Genomic DNA, 23805 nt, shown 5'->3' with positions numbered 1-23805 from the left:
TTGGTTACTAATCTTCATAAGACAAACGTAGTAAATCACACTATCACACTAATATTATAAAGGCGAAAGTTTGTATGTGTGTGTGTGTGTATGTTTGTTACTCCTTCACGCAAAAACTACTGAACGGATTGGGCTGAAATTTAGAATGGAGATAGATTATACTCTGGATTAGCACATAGGCTACTTTTTATCCCGGAAAATCTAAGAGTTCCCACGGGATTTTTAAAAAACCTACATCTACGCGAACGAAGTCGCGGGCATCAGCTAGTTACTTATATAGGGTGTAACCAGAACGCTACCAAAAACTTAGCGTTATATCCAATGCCAATAACCATTAGTTTGCCATATACCATTGTTTAGCCTTTTCTTGTAGTTTTAGTGATTTAGGTAGTATTTATCCAAACCTGCACTGTATAGCGTGCGAAACTCGGGTCAATGCCTCACTTATGACGCGGCATGGACTTCGAGTGACCTATAGTGACAAGTGACGAATAAACCATTATTTATGCCCGCAGCTTCACCCGCGTTGATTGGTCAGATCCCCTGCAGCATCAGGATTGGGGAGTTGGAATCCAAATTTTTTATGGAACAATGTCGCAAAGTTTCTTTATTGATTTAAAATTTTAATATCGATAGAAAGAAAAATACAACTCCATTTTTCAAAGTCGGTTAAAAAAGTAGCCTATGTTACTCATTGATTAATCCTCTACTTGTCTGTGAAAGTACAAGTTTAGCCATTCCGAAGATTAGCCTGTTCAAACAGACAGAGACTTCAATTTTATTTATTAGTATAGATTTATTTTATTTATTTATCTTCTTTCGGGCTTTTTATCACGTAGTTTTTATTAGGCTAAAAGCTCCTTGGTCTCGAGAGCTGTGTGTATATTAAAATATTTCTTTGAGAGTTTGCTTGAGTGAATCGGGCGGTTTCAAAAGACGCTCTTCAAAGCGGCGAGATTGAATTAAAACCTTCGATGAGGTTGCAAATATTATAATTTTGCGTTTCAATTTAAATTTCCTCTCGCCTAAAAAACTTCTCTTTTTTCCAAATGTTATTTTTCCAAAAAATTATAAAAATTAGGCAGTGAAAACAAATGCTTGTTGTTAAATTTACTTTGGTAATTAAAAGCGTTTTAGTGGAAGATATTTTTCAGTACTCTTTTTTATTCCAATTCAAGATCACTCTTCACTGTGATCTCACCTTGTGGTAAGTGATGATATAAAATGGAAACGGGCTAGTTTGGAAAAGGTATGGTTTTTTTCTACACGGATCGTACCGGACGTTAAATCTCTTGGTGGCACGACTTTGCCGGTAGTGGTAACTAGTCACGACGGAAGCCTCCTATCAGACCAAGCTCCTGCTTGTTTCGCATCATAATACCTAGGTGATGGTTAGTTATTATATTATTAACTAGCTGATGCCCGCGACTTCGTCCGCGTGGATTTAGGTTTTTCGAAATCCTGTGGGAACTCTTTGGTTTTCCGGGATAAAAAGTAGCCTATGTGCTAATCCAGGATATTATCTATCTCCATTCCGAATTTCAGCCAAATCTATCCAGTAGTTTTTGCGTGAAGGAGTAACAAACATACACACACACTCACACACACACACACACACACACACACACACACACACACACACACATACAAACTTTCGCCTTTATAATATTAGTCTGATGTTCTTGTACTAAGCGTACTAGATATGTAAACTCCCTGTATTTAGGTCGCGTTTGTACAATGTATCGTAAATACTCCTGTATTTATAAATACACATTCGTTCACTAATTTCCACTAAACCGGCACAACAGCGCCTGTACAATAAAAGCCTTAAACCGAACACGATTATACCATTATCCCTTCTTCGCCTGACGTAAGTGTCGCTACCAAATTATTCAAGACGAAATTAAGTGAGGTTAAAGTAGCGTGGAATACCTTTTAAATTATACAGGGATATTATAAAAATCCTAATATATAAAACACAAAAAAATACTTATTTCTTCCTACGTCCGTTATAGACTTTGAAACCATCCAACTGATCTCGATAACGCTTATTGTAGCTCAGAGCAGTGCAGGGCAGGCAATGCATGACGTACTGACAGTTGTGCTTTGTTACAACCCTAGCGTAGTGTGCCTAGGCCGCATATTGTTGAATTGCTATTTCCGAATTGACATCACACTAATATTATAAAGGCGAAAGTTTGTATGTGTGTGTGTGTGTGTGTGTATGTTTGTTACTCCTTCACGCGAAAACCACTGGACGGATTTGGCTAAAATTCAGAATGGAGATAGATAATATCCTGGATTAACACATAGGCTACTTTTTATCCCGGAAAATCAAAGAGTCCCCACGGGATTTCGTAAAACCTACATCCACGCGGACGAAGTCGCGAGCATCAGCTAGTCAATAATAAATCGTCAAACAATGGGGCCTATATAAACGCTACATATCGATCAAATCAGTCAGTTCTCAATTCTTCAGTCTCATCTGCTCCAACTTCGGACCTGGTTATTATCCTGCCGCCGGTTGGACCTCAGAGAAGGACTGATGGAGGAGACTCCGGGCCGAACAAACCTTTCACTAGGGTTCCGCGAGTGATATATATACCTAATCCAAGTAACGCAGTGAGGAAAGTAAATGAACTGGGTGTCCATCAACTTCGTGTTTTGTTTTACGAGCACCAGGCACCTCCAGCTAACAGACGCTACGGCGCCGGCGCAGGCACGTGTGACGCAGACTGCAGACTGTGCTGCTCTACGTCGCGTTGTAGTGCCGGCACAGATTTCTGCGCGATGCTTGCATGTGAATTCAGAAACGTCTAAAGGCCGATTCACACCAAACACGTACACGTGACACGTGCAAAAACTGTATTGTGCTGTGTTAGATGTCACCTACGTCTCAGAATACGCTTCTCGTAAGGAGGAGAATGTTGCTTTATACGTAATTATGGTCAATTAAACATGAAAAATAGGCAATATTAAATTAATAATGGAAATTATAAAAACCAAACCACGAAGGTTCGGTCCGACGTCAAACGTCATCCTCATTAGTATTCGTCGCGGCGTGTAAGATTATGCAAATCGCGGAGAAGTTCCCACTTAAATAATATATGAAATTATGCAAAACACCGCTGAGTCGAGTGGAGTGCGGCGAGAGACTGGCGACTTGGAGTGAAAAGTTATATGACTCAGACACAGGGCTGTCAGGTAAAAAAAATCAGCAATCGTACACTAGCCCTAAAAAAAAGTCGTATAGTCCAAGAAAAAAGAAAAAAGTATACTATTAGTACGCTATTAATTTTTTTTGTACGGAATACTTAATTATTATTCAAAAGGTAAAGGTTCCCCTTTTGTCTGTTGTATTTTAGGTACTTTTTATTCCCGAGTCGAATCATCTCACCTGTGGCCGTGGTTGCTTATTGCTAATATTTTGTAAAGTGGTGATTATAAAAAAAGAACCCGGCTGAGTTTGTTGTGGGCTCTTCTCAGACTTGGGCGCGTTTGAAACCCTCGTAGCTTTAGTTTTAAGTTCACGTAATTAATTATCACCACTATATCATCTTTCAAATCTAACAAATCGGACAAACAAAAGGTGTACAATAGCACCTATTTTGAATATATAAATGATTTTGATTTTTTTTAATTTCTTGTTTATACATTATTAGATTTTTCTTGATTGGTGTAAAATACACTGTTGTACGTCTTTTGTACGATTTCAATGCTTAGATCGTAAACACGTGTAATTACCAAAAAATCGTTCAGAAGGCAGCCCTGCTCGGACACAGAGTCGTTGAGCAACTTCAAGAGGAACGTGACGCTCTCTAATTGGACATAAAATATTGAAACGCCTATTTGACTACCGGAAGTTGAAAACTTTTGGCACGTCGCATCGTATCCTTATTACTTTTTTCTTGGAACAGTTTCTTTTCTTAAAAGCTTTTTTCGGACATGACCAGTCTTTAAAATGAATACCTATACGTTTTAAAGACTTTATACTCACGCATTAAAATTGTTTATTCCTTGTTCACTTTACTAGATCCCTGTATTATAATTATATTTCTATAGTAAATACTATCGCATTTATACCAGCAAGTAAAACAATAGACAAAATAAAAAGAAGGATAAAGCTAGTTAAGAATAAAGTAGAACTGAAGAAGGCTGAGAATAAAAGCCATCTTTCTGTGCCTGCTTACAATAAGATGTCTTGTTACATAATGGCCGACGGATACCTTGCTTATATTATTTTCTAAAGGAGCATGTTCGGGCAAACGAAATATTACAAGCTCGGCATTCCAGTCCGCATAGTTTTAATTTTAGAAACGGGAGCAAACACTGTACCTAGACAAAGGCGACCCGGTATAACTGATGGATTATGGCACAAGTGACTAGACATCGCGGGTTGGTTTTATAGAGCAACGTATGAATTCACGTTACTTCAATAAGAACAAATAATAATAATAATTAATTAGTTGAAAAAATTTAAATTACTGATGCGATGGTAGAGTCAATGCAAATAGACATTACGATTTACGTGTCATTTTGGTAGCCCTTTCTGTTAACCCAATCTATTTAGGAAGACTTCGAGTTATGTGGGGGGATTTCTCACTTAAACCCTGGCCATTCTTAGTGCATAGAGTAAGAGGTTCCAGGGACTCTAAAGAACGTGCGCCGCCGGTGCCTCTTTTACGCGACACCCATGATTGAGCTCACCATGTAGCCATACTGACCTCTAATTAGCACATTTTAGTAGACCTACTTGATACAAACGTTCAGTTTAGGTATTGTATCATGATAAATGATTCTCTAAACGTGGTATCTACATATATGTACATTATACAGTTTCAATACCTCTTCTTTGGCCCAGGAACCATCAAGACTATTTTGACAAGATGGTAAAGAGATCTGTGATTTTAATATTAATAGTGGCAGCCTAGATGCCCCGTTGGTTCACGCTACTGCGTTACGGATTCCCCGCTTCAGCGTACAAATTGCGTCAGCGGCGAGCCTTATTATTTCGCAGCCCCATTCCCTGATGATGTCAGGTCGCATCCGGCATTGTGTCACGAGGTTTCAATCCACATTTTTTTTTGTTCAGCGCCATAAAGGACTGTTTGCTTGAAAGGGCCTTTAGAGATTGTTCTTGCGTAAGTAGTGATTATTTTGATGTTCCGCCTTTTCGGGGTCGTGTTTTAAGGGCGTAAAGGGATTGGATATAAAAATGTCATTATTGGATTACTATTTACTATTGACCTCATAGTGGTGGCTGGCCTGATCGGTACATATCATCAGTGACCTGTTAGGGAACCCTTAGGGGATGAATTTTCAAAATCCTTTCTTAGCGGATATCTATTTTCTACCTCATGATGCCAAATTTCAGCCCAATCCGTCCAGTAGTTTGAGTTGTGTGGTATCACACAGCTCAAACTACTAGACGTGTGGTGGTGGTAATAGATCAGTCAGTCAGTCAGTCAGCTTTTCCTTTTACATATACTTAGATACATGTAGATTCTTGAGTAGGTAGTGATTTTTTGATATTTCTCTTTTCCAGGATAACATATTTATACGATAGAAAGGGACTGGATGTACACTAAAATAACTTTATTGGATTCAAATTCAAATTCAAATTCAAATTCAAAATGTTTTTATTCAATTAGACTTTTACAAGTTCTTTCGAATCGTCAAAAGCATCTACCACTGGTTCGGAATGCCTTTCCTACCGAGAAGAACCAGCAAGAAACTCGGCGGTTGCTCTTTTCAAAGATTTGATACTATTTATAAAAGATTACTATTGATCCGGTAAGGGTGGCCGAATTGAAACGGATATCTGAACTAAAAATAGAGATTTCGGAAATACACTCCATGAACTAAGAGGATGAAAGTTTCATACGTGAAATAAGTATTTTTATTTATTTTATTTTACTTACTTTCCTACTGCTGGGCAAAGGCTTTCCCCTTTTTTCTTGCATTTCTTTTTATGTTGGGTTGTACAGGCGATATTTTTCTTGTATTTACTTCTGTAAATCGTCTCTTCATCGGATTACAGGAATGCCTTGTTTCTAGGTTGTTTCTTTTTTGTTAAATATTTTTGCAGCCAAGTTGTAGTGTTTTTACTCCATTGCCCCACTTCAGCCTCATTTTTAATTGTAAGATTTTCCAAATTAATTTTATCCAAATATGCAGCTAGGTATGATAAAAGCAGTGCACATAATTTATTTATTTATTTATTTATTTATTTATTTATTTATTTATTTATTTATATATTTATTTATTTATTTATTTATTTGTTTTACATCTAATTGAACGGCAGAGCCACTTACACGAACTAGATGATTAATTATTATACAAATACAAAAAGAAATAAAAAAGGTAAAGATAGAACAAAATATGATACAAAAAAAGATTTTAAATTTTGAATGTATGTACGCTGAGAGCACTGAATGATCCTGTAATATTACAATATAACGCCATGGGATAATAACAGTTCAGATTTATCTCCAACAAGTATCATTACAATTTCAAACAATTGGCCCAGCATAATGCGGATGATACAATAATTCAAGAGCTTCAAAATCAGTTTCTCCCTCATTCACGTTATAAATTACTCTGACGGTTCGACTCCACTATCGAGATTCGGCAAAAAATTATTCGTGATATCACGAATCGTGTGACCGGCGGCAATCATATCGTACCGCACATTTGCGCCAACCTGAAATGTTGGCACGAATATATAGGGTTTTCTGTACCCGAAGTGTGCCAACGGATCCCTATTATTAAGCCTCCGCTGTCTGTTTGTCCATCTGTCTATCTGTCTGTTTGTTCATCTGTCAGTCTGTCTATCTGACCGTCGGTCAGCAGACTGTATATTATTATGATGAACCATATTAGTTAGAATGTTGAAATGTTTACAGAGAATGTGCTATTGCCGCAAAACAACAAATAATAAAATTTTCAAAATGGTTTCATTTCAAACTTTTCATTAATTAAGTAATGAAAAAATTAAAAAGTATATATTACTAGAGGATGCGCGCGGCTTCGCCCGCGTGGATATCGGTTTTTTAAAACCCGTAGGAACTCTTTGAAATTTCCGGGATAAAAAGTAGCCTATGTCCTTTCCCGGGATGTATCCCAAGTTTGTACCAAATTTCATTAAAATCGGTTCAGCGGTTGGGCCGTTAAAACGTAGCAGACAGACAGACAGATAGACAGACTGACACACTTTCGCATTTATAATATTAGTATGGATTATCTTGTATAGGATCGTTCTGAACCGTTCGTGTGTAAATCCTACTCGCACTTAACCGGTTTTTAAAAATCCCACGGGAACTTATTATTTTTCCGGGATATATCTAATACAAGACAGGGAGAACTATTCTCTGTCTCAGAATTTCATGTCTGCCAGCCGGCTAATTTGGGAAACTTTTTAAAAATTCGCCGCATAAAATATTTGCAATAATAGTGTAGATGTGCGATTTACTGAATGCTGAACAATTGTAAAACTTTCCCAAACTCCAGTCATTTGCCGAATCCCGAAAGTGGAGCCGTACCATGATAATATGTAACAATGACGCACCTCATCATTTATTCAACGCCCTGAAATCGAGTCGAGTTCGGCCTTCCACACAAACGTTCCGAATTTTCCGATTATCATATTAAAGTAGGTCTCTATCCCTCTCAGATTTAACCGTTTCACCCATGGGAGAGCGGGATAGAGATAATATTGCGCACAGTTTTATTACTGCAATTCATAGTCACAGTAACCAGATTTAATTACTACGGACGAAATTTTAATATTGCCTTCATGCGTGGATGAGCACAATTGCATGGACTTTGCACAAAAGAATATTAAACTTTTTCAAACGACCAGCCTTGGTTTCAATGGAAATCATAAATCATTATTAAAGCTTATTAAAAGTTAAAACAGATGCAAATTACGATTTTAACTAGTTTTCAATAGGTATGTGATACTGAAATAAATTTACTTTTCAAGCACCTACTTTCCAAAAAGATGAATTCCTAGTCGCAGTAAGATATTTGAATCTTAGGAACCTTTTCTTATTTTATAATTTTTATTTTTTCAATTCAGATACCTACAGGTTTGCCCTTGACTGCAATCTCACCAGTGATGATGCAGTTTAAGTTCGATTGCTAGACTAGTAAATTTAACAAGTGTAAATTAAAAATTTATAACACCCCCGACGATCCAAAGTATTTGAGTTTTCCAAAACATCATTTTCAAATAAACAATTATGTATCTAGGCAACGTCCATCTTGACAGCTTGACATTTGTCTATTGACATAATATTATGAACCTAACGGTTATCTAACCTTCTTTTCTTCAAGAAAACTAGAAAAGAGCTGATAACTCTTAAACGGCTGAACCAATTTTTTTAGATTATAGCTAAGAACACTCTCGATCAAGCCACCTTTCAAACAAAAAAAAACTAAATTAAAATCGGTTCATTCGTTTAGGCGCTACGATGCCACAGACAGATACACAGATACACAGATACACAGACACACAGATACACAGATACACACGTCAAACTTATAACACCCCTCTTTTTGGGTCGGGGGTTAAAAAGATATTACCTTTTTTCATTCTAGCCAAACATAGGACGCGAGGCAAAATTAGGCATTTTGAACGTAATTAAAAAGCAAAAGATGCATGGAGAAAGAGATCAGAGTCGATGCAATTGTATGTTCAATGAAAAATTAAGAACAATAAAACGGTTATTTAGAAGTTTTGTAAAATTTTGTTGCAATCATTTGATACGAATTCAAAGAAATTTTTTCAAGCCAACATCGTGCCAAAAAATATTAAGCACCCCATTTATAGTCGTCGGAGAGTGAATCAGCAAAAAGACGTTAAAAGAAAGAACCGCTGTGAAAGTCGTAAGATACGCAAAACTTATACATTATAATATTGGCAAATTTGTTTGCAACGCGACAAATATAAATGGAAATAAGTTTTGTTTTTCAGTAGCACATTAAGTCAATAAATCTTATTTTGATTGGTTCTACATTTTCTTCCTTGCCATTAAAATCTACTTCGTACTAGATAGACGATACCCACGAGTTTCTTCTCGTGGGTTCTCTGATTCTACTAACCCTAAATCTTGGTTAAAAAAGTGGCCGTTTAATGTTCGTGAAACTATTACATGACATAACATATTTGAAGGCCATAAGGAATAGTTTGTTCGACAATTACTAATTTATATTGTACTTCGTGATGGTCGCACAAGCTATTCCGGGCTTAAATGTCATTTCAGATAAAAAATCCACGAATTGTTAACGTCCAAGCCGTACTTTTTAACCAAGATGTAGGGTTTGTAGAATCGGAGCTTGTAAGTAGAGTTATTTGTTATTTATTCTTATATAAATGTGATATAGTCAAGAGCATTTAAAAGCTATATACTTGGACTTGGGATAGCTCCCATGGCCAGCACAAATCTAAGCTCAGCTAGGGGCTTGGCTCTACTAGAGATCTCATAAATTTTTAACAGTGAAAAAATTATGAACTTGTGAGTCTTGGCAATCTTTACATGAAATGTTTTTGGTGGGATTATATATTTTTGAAATTGAATGTGAATAAGATTTAGCTATGCGAGTGTTTAAGCAGTCGGGTCTCAGACTATAACTAAATATTATTATTTGCAATATAAAATACCTACCCGAAATCTGTGTGATAGAAAACAGACCCATGTCAATTCTGAAGTTCGACAGCTTTCATTGGATTTCACCACATATTCTTATTTAGGAGCCCACTTCACATTTATTTTCCCGACTTGCGTAAACTTTATTCGATCAAGCGTGAAAATTTAAGTGTTTTTCTTGGCCGATTTTTCCCTTCGGTCAATCGGGGATATCTTTTCAATAGGTTGTATTTGTACTTGGTCACTTATAGAATTGCAATTTTCTGAACTTCAGTAAGATTATATTTTAGGTTAAAAGGGGACAAAAAATATTTTCTAATAAAAAGCAGTCTTTTCTTTTTTTTGATTGTATATGAATGCTCTGTGTGTTAAGGAATTAAGTTAAAAAAAAACCATTAAAAAATGGCGCCATGCAGACGCACCATAATATTTAAAAAAAATACAGCTAGAGTCACTCAGTCAATTAGAAGTTAAGGTGAACCCTGAAAACACTTCTTTTTTGAACAATCGTGTAGAAAGGCAATATTATTGCACCAACCATTCTGCAATGAAAAATTCACTGCAAAATACATCCTGTAAAATTGCTTACAACCAGAAAATTCAAAGTAGGTAAGTACATCCCAGAATTGGATAAAACCAATCTCAATTCCAGAGATTAGCGAAAAGCCAAGGCGGTTATATCAGTACTTAAGGATCTCGTGAAATTGTTTGGAAGGAATCCAAAAAGGATTGCGAGTGGGGCAAAAAGTGCAGGCAATCGCAGAAATGAGCTTAATGCTTAACACCCACCGGCTACACCGCTTGGGAAAATAAAATTTAGTAACCAACAAAATAAGTTGAATGTAAAAAAACTTTTTAAAGTCACAGTTTTTTTTAAAATATATATTAGCGAGCAAACGAGCAGGTGGATCACCTGATGTTTAGTGATAACCGCCCATGAACATTTGCAGCACCAGAGGAACCGCCAATGCGTTGCCGGCTTTAGAATTTGACGGATAAAGCAGCACTGTGATCTCCAGGACCCAGAAGCCACAGGTATTACGCCATTAGGGGGTGAGAATGGGAGGAACTGGCTTTCCAGCTCGCAGCCCAAACACATGGGATGCTATGCGGTTGGTTACAACTGGCGAGTGGTCGCTAGCCAGGCGGATTTGGTATAGAATCCTACCATCCTACCATGAAGCAGACATGACACAGCTTCGAGATTATGCCGTGCGGTATTAAACTGGTATTAAAATGGGACTGGGAGTGCCAGAGCCTCGTTTACAAATCAGCAGGGTGCACCACGAGCAGGTGAGGTTGACTTTGGTCACTAATATATAATTTGAACTACTTGTACCCCCAAACTTAATGCAAATTGTCGAGTTTTTGCGCACGTTTGACCACGATTACACGTGATGGTAAGTGATGATGAGATCGGACGCGTTTGCCAAGATTGGTGAATACTTACTTACATTTGCTATGTTTTTGTAAACCTTCTCTCTTAAGTCGTATTCCTTATTACTGAGGGTCGTGAACCCTTTCCATTAATCCTTTTAATGGTAGGAGTTCTTTTGGGATAATAATGCGGTGGTTCCCAGATCTTTCACTCGACTTTCTTACAACTCGACTAAAAAAACCAGATTTCGACTCTTAGGTTAATTTACAGTTATTATCAGATATTAGCGATAATATCCGGGACAGATGGCTTAACGTGCTCTCCGAGGTACGGGGAAAACAAAAAGGCCAAATTCGGACCTCTGAATTCGGTCACCCATCCAGTTACTTATTTGGACCATCGTTACTTAACAATCACAATCGTTTGATATGCGTTGTCAGAACTAGGCCACACGTCCCTCAAATCCTAAACAAGTAACAACTTCGTATGGACAATAATCATCCCAGTAACTGAGGCCGTATGTTGTTATCCACTTTTGGCGATCACAGCAAGAAACGTCCACAGTAGGTATACGAGAATGGCTTGTGGCAGTTTACGTTCTCGATGGAAGTAAGCCAAGTCTGTATCTGATTTTGTCTTGGATTGCTTTATCGGAGTACTATAATTCAACGGTTTTAAGGTAAATTAACCGCCCTTATTACTGTTGGGTAAAAAAACTACTTATTACAAAAGTTATTTATAATAAAATAGAGGATGTCCGCGACTTCATCCGCGTGGATTTAGGTTTTTAAAGATCCCGTGGGAACTCTTTGATTTTCCGGGATAAAAAGTCGTCAATGTCAATTTCCGGTACGCAAGCTACCGCTGTACCAAATTTCATATAAATCGGCAAAACGGATGAGCCTTTCAGAATCCCAAGGGAACTCTCTGATTTTAAGGGATAAAAAGTAGCCTATGTTCATCCCCGGGATGTAAACTGTTGGACCGTGAAAAGCTAGAAGACAGACAGACAGACACATTTTCGCATTTATAATATTAGTATGGATGGCAAAAGTTCCACACAGCAATAAGGTTCTAATACACTGAGCACAGAAAATAAAGCACGAAATACAACCCTTTCCCCACAAATAAACAGAGCAATCCTGCCTTATTTACACACGTATTAACGGGTAGGTCTCGAGTGTTTTCCTATTTTCCTTAAATATTCCGTTTTTGCACCACTGACATAAAAAATAAAGATACACAGTTCTCCGGGAAAAACAATTTAAGTCTGAAAATGTCCCATTTGTGGTACCTACCATAACCAAAATTTTTACAAATCGGTTCAAGATATTGCTATTATTATATTATAGTTATTAATAATACATGAACAAGTAATCATTTTACTACATCACATTGTCCGTGATTAATTTGCAGGGTTGCACATAAAAGTGTTATATTATCTTGTACGATGGTACGGAACCCTTTGCGTGCGAGTCCGACACGTAATTGACCGGTTTTTATGAATAAACTTCTTGTCTAGGAAGTCTTAGGACTTCGTCTGTGGTGGCGTTTGCTGGCGCGCGTGTTGTGCCTTTTTGGAGTGTTTTTTTGTTAGAAGTGGTCGGTTTTTGTGTTCTTCTGGTGTTTATTGGCGGTGGAACTGACTGGGAAGCGCTCTAAAGAGGCGCCGCGTGTATATCGGCGGGCGCCGGCACAGACGAAGTCCATACTTATACATATAGTTTCCCTAACTTGTAAATAACTACAAACTTGACATTGGCTAATCAGTGTAAAGCCAGACGAGAGAAAAAAAACCCCCTTGTCTAGGAAATCTTAGTTTTAAGTCGCTGATGAATCTTAGGTTTTCATATCAACGTCCCACGCCCCCGCGGTAAAGTCGGCCTTGTTTGCCGCATTGTTTACTAGATATGAGGGAATAAACATGCGACTTTACCGCCTTCGCATAACTTAGCCGACGTGAGTGTTTTATTAAAGTTTCAGTTCTTTTCAGCAAACATTTTTATGACACTTTCTAGTTGTATCTTCTTGCCTTTCCAGAAAGTTCCACGCATAATATTCGTAAAGCCGGCTCTACACTCGCACGTGAAGTCGCACCGTTATTTCACGCCGTGAATGTATGCCGCGATCCACGCGTGAACTGTGTCCCTTCCACACTCGCAAATCTTCACAGTCTTGTTCGTCACTATGGACGAAACCCTTTGTCGCGGACCAAAAACCAACACATATCGGGGAAAGGCGCGAAGCGCAAACGCGAAGGCGTGAATAACATCTACACTCGTGATTCGCAGTTGTCGCGGGCTTTCGCGGCCGTTCGCGCCGCGAGTGTAGAGCCCACTTTATAAGAAGAATGAAATTATGAGAACTTGTTTCGTACTGTTATTATAATAAAGAAGTGAGCACAAGTTTTTATTAAGGTGTACACTTTTTAGTTACAAAGTAGAACACACATAGCATGCACGCACACAAATATGTAGTACGCGACAGAACGACATGGCAATCGGTGTATGAAGCGGGGGATGCCCCGCACACCCGCACATCACCCGCGCTTTGCCGTACCGGGTTAATTATAGTTACTTCTAGATGATGCCCGCAGCTTCGCCCGCGTGGATTGGTCAGATCCCCTGCAGCATCAGGATTGAGGAGTTGGAATCCAAATTTTTTATGGAACAATGTCGCAAAGCTCCCTTAACGATTAAAAAAAAAATACGCAAATCGGTTCAGAAATCTCGGAGATATTAGTGTACTTAGGAAGAAAACACAACTCCATTTTTCAAAGTCGGTTAAAAAAGTAGCATAATATGTTACTCCTTGGTTAATCCTCTACTTGGCTGTGAAAGTCCCGTCAAAATTGATTTAGCCATTCCGAAGATTAGCCCTTTCAAACAGACACGACACTTCAATTTTATTTATTAGTATAGATTATGAAATATTATTATTAACAGTGTTTTAGGTTCACTTGTTCTTATGTTGTTATTCATTAAAGGGATAAAGATATTATTCATCTATGGATTTTTTGGCTAATCATATTTACAGTTAAGTAGGTAATTTTAATCCATACTTCCACACTAATATTATACATGTAAAAGTGTGTCTATCTGTCTCTCTATTACCTTTTCACTGCCCATCCACGCGGATGAAGTAGTGGGCATCACCATCTAGGTAGTTGAGAATAATCTTGAAGCTCTGTTCAATACTTATTGCTTGTATTTTTTTTAGTAAAATCAATTAGGAATAATTTAGTAGCCAAATCCGCGGGTTACAACGTGTAGTAAGAGCCATCTCACTAATCACACAAAATCTCAAAGTAAATATTTTTTCCCTTGCCCCGAAAGGCCATCAATATTAGCTGTAATAGTATTTTCTTTTCCTGCTACCAGAGAGATAATCCTGCGATTGGGAAATATGCTGACTTGGCCGTATTATGTTATTTGTTGAGATTGCAGTTAAGGCTTGATAAAAGAGATTTCCTATTAGTGGAATTCATTGCTAATGAATTTGGCGAAAAAGAATAAGTAAAGTTATATGGTTCTGTACCTCAAAAGGGAAAAAGGAACGTTTATACAACCAATCTTCGTTATCTGTCTGTCTGTCCATCTGTTCGTCTGTCGTGTCTGTCAAGAAAACCTATATATGTCATCTATCTATCATATAAAATGGTCATCCATAGCAACGCAACATAGCACATCTCTTGTGGAACAGCGGCCATATTCTACATGTAGAGTATACCCTTACCTGACATCGTCCATCTATGCACATGTCTAGACTGCCAGGCCTGCAGCGCGTGCCATCAGACACCCGCGCCGCTAGTACGGCCACCACCACTCTCTCGTCTTCGTCCAGGGACGCCGTCTGTAAAAATACAGCATTGAATATCTTAACCATCGTCAACCCATCGCCGGCAGCTGTAGCCGACTGAGTACGGGCTCCTCTCAGAACGAGAAGAGTTGGTGGCTATAGTCCACCACGCTGGGAAAGCGCGGATTTGCAGATTACACACAACTTTGAGAACAACTCGCTCGACTGTGAAGAACGCTAAGGCATGCAGGTTTCCTCACGATGTTTTCTTTCGCCGTTAAAGCTAGTGATATTTAAAGTTAGAGGTGTGTACCCGGGATCGGACCCCCGACCTTTTGACCTCTTTCTGGAAATTGGACCTACCATCTACAATTATTTCGAGTGCAACATCACACTGCATCGAAAATTTATAATAAAATAAGGTAATTACTTCCATAAAACATTTTTCTCAAGTCAAAGTGGTCTCAGATACTTCGCCTCGTAAAGATAGCAAAAGGACATAAATAAAGGTAAATATTTTACCAACAACCGCAGTCAAAGGAAAACTTTATACTTCTCAAACAAAACGGCTCGTTTGGCTGCAGTTTTATGTTTCTATGTAATTAAGTACTTACTCGTTACAGAACTAACTGATTCGGTTACTGTTCTTACTTTTCTCATTTATCACATTTCATTGTTACTAAGGTTCAGTTACATGGCAGCCATTTTTTTTTTTTTTTAATTTAATTAAAGACTTAATTAAAAAAGAACCTTTTACACCAATTGTTGTAGACCAAAGCACTAGATAAAAACTGGTGTAGACTGGTGTTTGAAATTTTGCAGCTCAAATAGACCTTAGTCTGTGCTAGGGCTGACAAACATTACATTGCTGACTATCAATAAAAAACAAAGTGGGTTGCACCAGATAGTATTCATATCTCTATGAATATATGAAAGAACCTCTATGAAAGATAAAAAGTTTGGTCTAAAGTTAACAAATTCTGACTTCTGCGACCTATTTTGCCTTAATTGCCCTCAACGTTTAATAATAACCGTAGGTTAAAAGCAGTTGTCCCACCGCCGACGAGGAAACGAAATACACGCTATTGACTATTTTCTCGCTCAAGAAACGTGCTACGTATTCTGTGTATGATATAGATTCTGTGTCAATAAAAGAGATAAAAATTGCCGGCGAGAACTCTCTCTTCACTTGATTGTTACTGTAAGAAGAGCTACTAAAGAAAAACTCGCTCAGCGAACCTCTCTTGGCGATCGAAACACTTGCAGTTTGCGCAGGCATTAAGAGGGATCTCTCCGTCACTCGTTTCATACAATCGTAGTTCCAATTTCATTTGAATATTAAGCAACCAAAGTCCATGAAATTTTGCAGACATATTCTAGAAACTAATATCTATGTCTGTGGTTTTCTAGATTTCTGTTAAAATATTCGGTTTCAAAGTTATGCGGTCTTAAAAATTTTCATACAAATCTTTGAGCCCCTGTAATTTTAAAACTACATATTTTTAGAAAAATCTAAAACACCACAGACACAGATATTAGTTTCTAGAATATGTCTGCAAAATTTCATGGACTTTGGTTGCTTAATATTCAAATGAAATTGGAACTACGATTGTATGAAACGAGTGACGGAGAGAGCCCTGTTAATGTATGACGGGCGATTATCAGCCGTCATACTCGAACACTGGCTCATAGAACAGCGACAAAACTATGCCAACTACTTTTACACTTGATTCTCGTTGCTCACCAAGCCATTTCTAGTTTATAGCTCCTTAATCGTCAGCGGTCGGACAACAGCCTAACCATCTATCATGCAACTGAAATAAATAACTTCAAGAAATAAGTTGTTTATTTGCATGCCCTTTCAATGTTTATGTTTAATTTTTGTTTCAATATAAATAAGTAAAGAAAAATATTTAGTTTTTTATGATGGTAAAATAATCATCAAGGTTTTTGTTCAAGAATTTAACATTCCGAATTCCGATAGCTTTGCTCAAATATAAAAGCGATCTTGCAAAAATAAATACGCCTAAGCCTGTGTTTTATACAAACAAAATTTGAATTGAATAGAATTAAAAACGCCACTTTCATCAAATAAATAAGACAACTTGGGTTCGGATGAGACACTTCAGGTTTTAATGATGTCAAAGGAACACTAGAGACGGTAAATATTTCAAAAAACATTACCGACCGAACCGAGCAGCGTATCTACTTCATCAAAAGAAAAACTTTATGCAAATTTTTCAAATATAAAGCAAAACAGTTCGCAAAGAGTTTCTTTGCTTTCTTGTAATTACCTATTTGAAACTGAGTTGGTAATGTACTCTTGCCTTGTTAATTTTATTTTAATAAAATAACTTACTTGGAATTTATGAGTATGTCGTGAAATGTAGGTTTTTTCGCCTGAAGCGAAGAGGGAAGGGATATTCTCGTAGCTCTAAAACGGAACGTTGAGGTTCCAACTTCCAAGTTGCTGAAAGAGTGCTTTTGCACTGGGAGATGGTAAAACTTAGTTGAGCAGATGGCATGAAGCGATTGACGAGGAATCGCTAAACATAAGCGCCATAGAGGGCCTAGACAAACGGCATTCGATTCCGAGCGATTCCATTTCTTCATTCGCTATCGCTTTAACGAAAGCGACGTTCGACTGCTAGACAAAGTTACCTGCGATTAGCGATCGCCTATTCCATTAGTCTTTTCGATAAAAAATAACTTTTGTCTATGGTCTTTCGAATGTAAATTATGGAGATCTTCGTCATCAACCATACGTCTACTTTTGAACATAAGGACTTCCACCCACCAGTGTCTTATGTTGCTTGCGAGAATACAAGGTATTATGTAAAGCCGAAAGGATTATAATTTCAGCAGTCTATGTATGTATCCAAAAAACACTTTTTTAGATGTAACATCCGTTAGGTCGATTTTTTTGGTGTAACATGTAATCTATGTCACCCGGACATAATATCGAATCAATTGACAACTCATTTATCAAAGCTCAGTAATTTAGGCGCTACGGTGGAACACACATAAATACAACATACACACACACACACATAAATACATAGACTGCTAAAATCCCTTCCTTCCTTTTGGCTTTGCCGTAGTCGGGTAAAAAAGAGGTTGAAAAGTCTACTTACTGCTTCTGGACTTTGTCCTGAATGCTGTGGCGTTCCTCGACAAGTCAGGGCACATGGTTCATCATCATCTCTATGAGCTCGCCAGTGGAACAGCTCTCCCCCATACGGCGTGTTATCATGAGCACTGCACTGCTGTTCCCTCCAGATGTCCTCTTCTAGAAGGGAGACGTTGCCTCGGCAGGGCTGTAGGCAAAAGTTTAAGTATTAGCTACAGTTACGAGGGCTCTCTCCGTCACTTACTCCATATAATCGTAGTCCCAATTTCATTTGAATATTAAGCAACCAAGGTCCATGAAATTTTGCAGACATGTTCTAGATTTTTTTCTAAAAATATGTAGTTTTAAAATTACAGGGGCTCAAAGATTTGTATGTGAATTTTTAAGACCGCGTAACTTTGAAACTGAATATTTTAACGGAAATCTGGAAAACCACAGGCATAGATATTTGTTCCCGGAACGTTTCTAAAAAGTTCCATTGAGTATGATTGGTTAGTATTCCAATGAGAGACGAACTACGTTTGTATGGAGCGAGTGACGGAGAGACCCCTCACCACCTGTCCAGGTGACGGTAAGCTCCACAAGATTACGCATAATAGATGCATTTGACGATTCAAAATTACTGGTACCTAGTTAAATTGAATAAAAAATATTGTCAGAGACTCTGAGATTTCTAACCTGAAATATTGTATGAATAAAAAATTAAAAAATGTTAAATCCTATCAGATAGAATAAATTCGGATATCAAAAATGTTCAGTATTCAGTACAACATAACAAGAAGCTATTTTGTATTTTGCGGATTCTAGGTTGCAGATGTCTGGCGACATTCTGGGCCAACAGAATTCCTGTCGGTATCTACGAACTACAAGTACAATAGAATGGGAGATTTGAAAAGAATTTTAAGATGCCCAAATGCAACTGAATGTTATTACTGAAAAATTCATAAACGTGGAATCTGTGTGGAAAATACTTATTTATATTTTTAAGTGATGACTCTGTTAACCCTGACTGGTATTAAATTATTACTAATTTATTTATTTTTAATTTATAAGTAATTTCTTAATTCTTAACATGTTACAAAGCTGTGTTAGTATATTATGGCCCACCTGCAGATTTAGATGTTTTGAAAAATAAATAATCAAAAACATCACTTAACAAAGTACTCATAGGATGTTGTGCGTGTTTGTGTGGGTGCGTGAGTATGTATTTGGTCAACCTTCAACCGAGAAAAGTATGAAAGCTGTGATTATCATTTTTTTTCATTCATTTTTTTTTTTGCATTAATTGGCATTTACAACAATGCCAATTTTTGTGATTGGATAATTTATGGCATTAGTATTGCATCAGTGCATTTTAACCATCAGCATTCACTGTCTGTTACAGCTATAAAAATGTTATTTGTGCCAAGATCGGTAGTTTTTGGAAAAGAATTCCCTCGAGATTTCCAAATTCATCCAAATCGCATTCCACAAATAGCACAGCACTCCAATAAAAGTCAACCGGCCGCCATGTAAGCCAACATTAAAGCAAAGTGGGTGTGCGAGCTGAATGACAATCAGAACTGTTATTTGCCTCCACTTTACTGACTGCTGATGCTCTCAGATTTGATTGGCGCATTGATTGTTTCTATAACCGCTTTTTTTTTGTAATAAAATATTTACCATGCTAATCATGACTAATACGCCCCTTTCCCCTCCAATTAAGCGTAAAGCTTGTGCCAAAAGTGGGTACGACAATAGTGCAACGGGTGTGCTTTGAATCGCTGACCTTTCGGAATTCATTCCGCTCCTCAACCGTTTAGCTATCGAGGCTCTTAGAACATTTCTCTAAAACCTGCGCGACCAAAGCGTCTACGAAGCGGGAACTTTAGCCACGTGGCGATCAACTTCCACTGCATCTAATGGTACCATGCATGCCTATGCGATAATTTTTTTCTCATCATGCACGCTCCTGCATCGCATCCAGCATCCCGCGTTCATGACACGCAGATGTGGCCGTAGCTATAAGGCCGTGCGTCGCGGCCGAAGTGGTTGACGTGCACGGCCAATGCGCCGCAGCTGACTGAATAAAAGTCATTCGTGTGCGTACGCAAATATTGCTGATGAACTACAGCATCGAGAGAGTCCCAACATCACCCTGAAGGCGTTATTATATTGCACTCGCATTGTAGGTCTTCTGTGTATAGTTAAAGTACAATCAGCTAGAGTAGTTGAAAATATCATAAGCATGAAAATTTATAAAGCTACTTTAGTATGGAAATGGTTCGAATCTAAATATAACATGCGATTCACAATTAAACACGTTTGAGCAACTTCCTTTAAGTTATATTATTATGCTTCAATTAATACCATAACGATTTCGGTTCCACAACTTCGATTATATAATTGTGTCGATGATAGCATGAGCGTGAAAATTTATTATCAAAGTGCTTGTAGTATGGAAATGCTATGAGTATAACTCCAACAATGCGACTCCCAATAAAACAAGTTTAAGAAACTTCCATAAAGTAAAGTAGGTTTCAGTTACACCGTAACGAATAATCGATTATTTTATAGTATCAATAACACCATAACTATAAAAATGATCAAAGCAATGTTGGAATGGAAACGCTACGAGTTTAACTTTATCAATGCGATTTTCAATAAAACTAGTTTGATGAACTTCCATATATTATACTAGCTGTGCCCGCGACTTCGTTCGCGTGGAATAGTGACTTTTCGCGCTTTATATAGCTACGGACGCTCAGGCGCGAGGCGCCGTGATTCTTTAAATTGACATAACTTTTTTATTTATGAACCGATTGACATGAAATAAACACTAAATCCTAAGTGAAGCTTACTACAATATATTAGTGAAAACCGTATCTAAATCGAATAAGCCGTTTCTGAGATTAGCGTGCACAAACACACAGACAAACAGACAAACAGACAAACAGACAAACAGACAAAAAAAAAATTAATTACAATTTCGGGTTCGGCATCGATATAATAACAACCCCTGCTACTTTTTTTTTATATATTTCCATTGTACAGACACCACTTTTCTACAATTTTATTATATGTATAGATTAGTTTTCAGTTACACCGCAGCGAACGAAAAATGTATTACTAAACTGTAATAATGTTCCTTAATTATAATGCACCAATTATAATGTAACAGGCATACAAATCAAAATGTTTCTGCTATCGATCAATTATTATTCATTAAAAGAAATAGTAACTACATTATTTAAACTTAAGCTAATCTTATTTTTACATAATGTACTCAAAGATGTAGCGGTGCCTGTTTACTAAGCTTTCACGTGATACATACCCGTTACATAAAATATTGTCTTTAAACCACGAAATAGTTTAAATTCATTTTTAACCCCCGACCCAAAAAGTGGGGTGTTATAAATTTGATGTGTGTATCTGTGTATCTGTCTGTGGCATCGTAGCCCCTAAAATAATGTACCGATTTTAAGTTCGTTTTTTTTTTTGTTTGAAAGGTGGGTATGATTGAGTGTTCTTAGCTATAATCCAAGAAAATCGGTTCAGCCGTTTGAAAGTTATCAGCTCTTTTCTAGTTACTGTAACCTTCACTTGCCGGGGGTGTTATAAATTTTTAATTTACACTTGTTTAATTTTTGATACGGTTATCAGAAAATAACACAAACACGTTCCGTGCCATCATACAAGATGTAACACTTAATTTACATGCCGTCCATTTTGGTTTTTTAAATTATTTGTCGTTATAGCGGCAATAGAAATACACACTCTGGGAAAATTTAACTCTCTGTCCGGTTCATGAGATACAGCTCGCTGACAAACAGACGGAGGGACAGCGGAGACTTAATAATAGCACCCTTCGGGTACGGAACCCTAACAATGAATAAAACTTATTTATAGGATCATGATAATATGTAAATTCCTGAAAATTTGTTACAGGTCTGTGTGATACACACCCTATCAACTTCAATAAAGACCCACTATTAATCACGGGGCTTTTCAGTTGGTTGAAAGCCAAGTTTGCACCTCGTTTGCGATCGACTATTACTTTAAATTTGTTTACTATTGATAGGGAGAACTTTAACTTCGGCGAAGCAAGAGCTTACAAATCGTAATTATTAGGTAAGCTCTTTGAAACATTTGATTGATGGTAATTTATTTGTCTTGCTCTTCTGTTACTTTTAAGAGGGCTCTCTCCGTCACTCGTTTCCACTCGTTTCATACAATCGTAGTTCCAATTTCATTTGAATACTAAGCAACCTAAGTCCATGAAATTTTGCAGACATATTCTAGAAACTAATATCTATGTCTGTGGTTTTCCAGATTTCTGTTAAAATATTCGGTTTCAAAGTTACGCGGTCTTAAAAATTTTCATACAAATCTTGGAGCCCCTGTAATTTTAAAACTACATATTTTTAGAAAAATCTAAAACACCACAGACACAGATATTAGTTTCTAGAATATGTCTGCAAAATTTCATGGACTTTGGTTGCTTAATATTCAAATGAAATTGGAACTACGATTGTATGAAACGAGTGGAAACGAGTGACGGAGAGAGCCCTGTTAAAAGCTTTTTATTAGGTTGCTTGGATCGTATTTTATCATTCGATGGTAGAGTTTTGACCTATCAAAAGTGCTTGTAAAGTAAGCCTACTATAATTTAACTTGGAATTTGAAAATTGTTTGTTAAGTCTGTTACTGTTGTTACTGGGAGTCCAAGCTGGGAGTACCTATACTGGGAGAGGGATAAGTAAGTAATAGATGTTGAAAATTTACCAGTCTACTAATATTATACGGAGATAAAGTTTGTCAGTTTGTTTATAGGGGGTGATTACCCCCTACAAAGTCAGTCAGCCACCTTTTTCTTTTATAGTTACACAAAAAGGGTACAGAATACCTCCTTTGAAGTAAATCTTTTGAGTTTGGCTTTACTATGTAACATTTCGTGGAAATATACACTATTATTCTACAGAAATATCATAATCATTTAAGTTCATAAATAAAACGTACACAGAGTGTAGGCTTTGTAGGAACGTATATCATAAAGGGAGGGTTACGCCATTTCTTACATCCTGGCGCTCCGACAAGGGATTAACCAGTATTATTTTGATCCATCTCAAAGGAGATTTCGTAGGAACATCTTTGGTACAATTACGTAAATGACTTGGGCTTAAAAGCAATATTTACAAAATATAGTAGAGTAGGTAGGTATATAATATTTCGGTGGTCAAAAGAAAACTGCTGGCTTATGATTAAATTTCTATAGCTAATAACTGTACTTTGATACATTGACTAGTTAATGCCCACGACTTCACGTGGATTTAGGTTTTTAACCCCCGATCCAAAAAGAGGGGTGTTATAAGTTTGACGTGTGTATCTGTGTATCTGTCTGTGGCATCGTAGCTCCTAAAGGAATGAACCGATTTAAATTTAGTTTTTTTTTTGTTTGAAAACTGGCTGATTGAGAGTGTTCTTAGCTATAATTGAAGAAAATCGTTTTAGCCGTTTGAAAGTTATCAGCCCTTTTCTAGTTTTCTTATACAGGTTTTTTTGTCGGGGGTTCTATTAAATTTTGAGTTATTACTTCCAATTATTATCATTTTTTGATTAATATTGGGGTGTCTTTAGTCCGTGACCACGGTTCCTTCACTGCCGATGAAAAAATCTTCGATATTATTTTTTAATAACCTAAGCGACTGGCAGACAGCTGGATTTCCTTAAAATTTAATAATAATCTAGAAGTTACCAAAATGTTTGTCCTAAGTACAGCTTTCGTGCGGAGATGGATAAGAATAATGCGACTTAATCTCACTCCGAGACGCCACGAAGTGGCTTAAGCCATCCTCCGTGATATAATACAT

The 23805-nt window shown here is 37.3% G+C and overlaps 1 protein-coding gene across 3 annotated transcripts in view; it reads right to left on the bottom strand.

Moving 5' to 3' along the window:
• The window catches only part of LOC123865014 (protein madd-4), a 158233-nt gene that overhangs the window by 49814 nt on the left and 84614 nt on the right, over window positions 1-23805 (bottom strand). For all 3 annotated transcript variants that reach the window (XM_045905827.1, XM_045905828.1, XM_045905829.1), the window contains 2 exons: window positions 17961-18143; window positions 14764-14880 (listed from right to left, as the gene is read on the bottom strand). In XM_045905827.1, coding sequence (XP_045761783.1) covers window positions 14764-14880; window positions 17961-18143 — 300 coding nt within the window. The remainder of the gene's footprint in view (window positions 1-14763; window positions 14881-17960; window positions 18144-23805) is intronic.

This window comes from Maniola jurtina, chromosome 5 (assembly GCF_905333055.1).
Source record: "Maniola jurtina chromosome 5, ilManJurt1.1, whole genome shotgun sequence".
Lineage (NCBI taxonomy): Eukaryota > Metazoa > Arthropoda > Insecta > Lepidoptera > Nymphalidae > Maniola > Maniola jurtina.
The sequence above is the reverse complement of the archived record's forward strand: the minus strand, read 5'-3'. Positions and strand labels throughout refer to the sequence as shown.